The 2,075-nt window shown below is 53.7% G+C and overlaps 1 protein-coding gene across 1 annotated transcript in view; it reads left to right on the plus strand.

Moving 5' to 3' along the window:
• The window catches only part of Cdcp2 (CUB domain containing protein 2), a 17,147-nt gene extending 16,547 nt beyond the window's left edge, over nt 1-600 (plus strand). Inside the window, exon 6 of the mRNA XM_021201356.2 lies at nt 264-600. Coding sequence (XP_021057015.1) covers nt 264-590 — 327 coding nt within the window. The 3' untranslated portion in view covers nt 591-600. The remainder of the gene's footprint in view (nt 1-263) is intronic.
• The last annotated feature ends 1,475 nt before the right edge of the window (nt 601-2,075 follow it).

Below are 2,075 nucleotides of genomic sequence, written 5' to 3' on the forward strand. Positions count from 1 at the left end.
GTGTGTGTTGATCAGAGGACAACTCGTGAGTTAGTTGTTTTCCTTCTACTGTTTGAGTTTCAGTGACCAAATTCAGGCTGTCAGCCTTAGTGGCAAGTTCCTTTACCCACAGAGCCAACCTGCTGGCCCTGCCGCCCCCTTCATAGATGGGGACTCTGAGGCTGGGTGTGAAGGAGTCTGTGGCTAAGCTACGGAGTCAGGCCGGTGTCTGTTGAGAGGCACTGGGGGAGCCTGAGCATGACTCTGTGACCCCCCCCCCACAGAGAAGAAATAACACGTCCGTGATTGTCAGCGTGTTGTACATCGACTTCTCTGCTGCTGGGCACGATGACATCCACGAGTATGAGGTGCGCTGTGAGCCGAGACGCAAGCAAGCATCCGCCCACCTGCTGTCAGGGTCTGAGCTGCTTGGGCCCTACGCTGCCACCGCTGAGCACCTACAGGAGGCCCCACCTGGAGGTGAGGCAGAGGTGCTGGAGGGCCCAGGGACCATGGTGACCCAGGACACCAGTGATATCGTCTTCCTGGGCCTCTGCATTCTAGCCGGAGTCCTTATGATCATTGCCATTGTGGTCCTGATGCTGCTGTGAGCAGGTACAGAGCAGCTTGGGGGACCCACAGCAGGGCTGGGTGGAGCTTGTGGACTTGTTGGTGACCATTAGTACATCCTGTTCCTCTCTGAGTCCATTTCCTAGGGATCACTGCTCTGCCCTGCTCCTCATAGGACTCAGAGAAAAGTGTGTGTGGGTAAAGGCTCTGAAGACTATAGCAATTGCTCTGAAGTTAATTTAAGGATATTCTACTACAGGAAAGCTGTAGGGGCTCCTACCTCCTTAAGTGACTCAAGTGAAGACCCTCTCTAAGGAACTCCACCCCTGCCTCCAGGAACCCGGAAAGAGAGCCCAAGCTCTGGCTAGTGCCGTTATTTCAGCCCCTGCCACACACTGAAGACTGGTCCTGTGCGTCCTTGTTGGTACTTGCTCATAGCAGTATCAGTGGCCGGCTGGGTCCGGTCCCGACAGATGCCACAGGTAGATGGGCAGCATGCTCAGAGGAGGCTAGAGCTGAGGTGTTCCTGTTATGCTGGGACTTGTGTTTGAACGTCTTAGATCTTTGGCCAAAACATTGAGTGAAGCCTCATGTGTCTCCATGCTTGCTGTGATGATGTTCATGCTCTTCTTCACTCAGGAGATGAGTTCTCTTTGGAGCCCTCTGAACCTTTTTCTACTCCTTAGAGCTGCTCCAGTCCCTCAGAGCTGCTCCAGTCCCTCAGAGCTGCTCCAGTCCCTCAGAACTGTTCCAACCCCTCAGAGCTGCTCCAGCCCCTCAGAGCTGCTCCAGTTTCCCAGAACTGCTTCAGTCCCTCAGAGCTGCTCCAGTTCCCTGGAGCTGCTCCAGTCCCTCAGAACTGTTCCAGTCTCTCAGAGCTGTTCCAGTCTCTTAGAGCTGCTCTAGTCCCTCAGAGCTGCTCCAGTTCCTCAGAGCTGTTCCAGTTCCTCAGAGCTGCTCCAGTCCCTCAGAACTGTTCCAGTCCCTCAGAGCTGTTCTAGTTCCTCAGAGCTGCTCCAGTCCCTCAGAACTGTTCCAGTCCCTCAGAGCTGTTCCAGTTCCTCAGAGCTGCTCCAGTCCCTCAGAACTGTTCCAGTCTCTCAGAGCTGTTCCAGTCTCTCAGAGCTGCTCCAGTCCCTCAGAGCTGCTCCAGTTCCTCAGAGCTGCTCCAGTTTCCCAGAACTGCTTCAGTCCCTCAGAGCTGCTCCAGTTCCCCAGAGCTGCTCCAGTCCCTCAGAACTGTTCCAGTCTCTCAAAGCTGTTCCAGTCTCTTAGAGCTGCTCCAGTCCCTCAGAGCTGCTCCAGTCCCTCAGTACTGCTTCAGTCCCTCAGAGCTGCTCCAGTTCCCCAGAGTTGCTCCAGTCCCCCACACTGTTTGTTCCTTCCTTCCTTCCTTCCTTCCTTCCTTCCTTCCTTCCTTCCTTCCTTCCTTCCTCCTTTTCCTTTCTTTCTTTCTTTCTTTCTTTCTTTCTTTCTTTCTTTCTTTCTTTCTTTCTTTCTTTCTTTTTTTTTTTTTGAGACAGGGT

This window comes from Mus pahari, chromosome 6 (genome assembly GCF_900095145.1).
Source record: "Mus pahari chromosome 6, PAHARI_EIJ_v1.1, whole genome shotgun sequence".
NCBI lineage: Eukaryota > Metazoa > Chordata > Mammalia > Rodentia > Muridae > Mus > Mus pahari.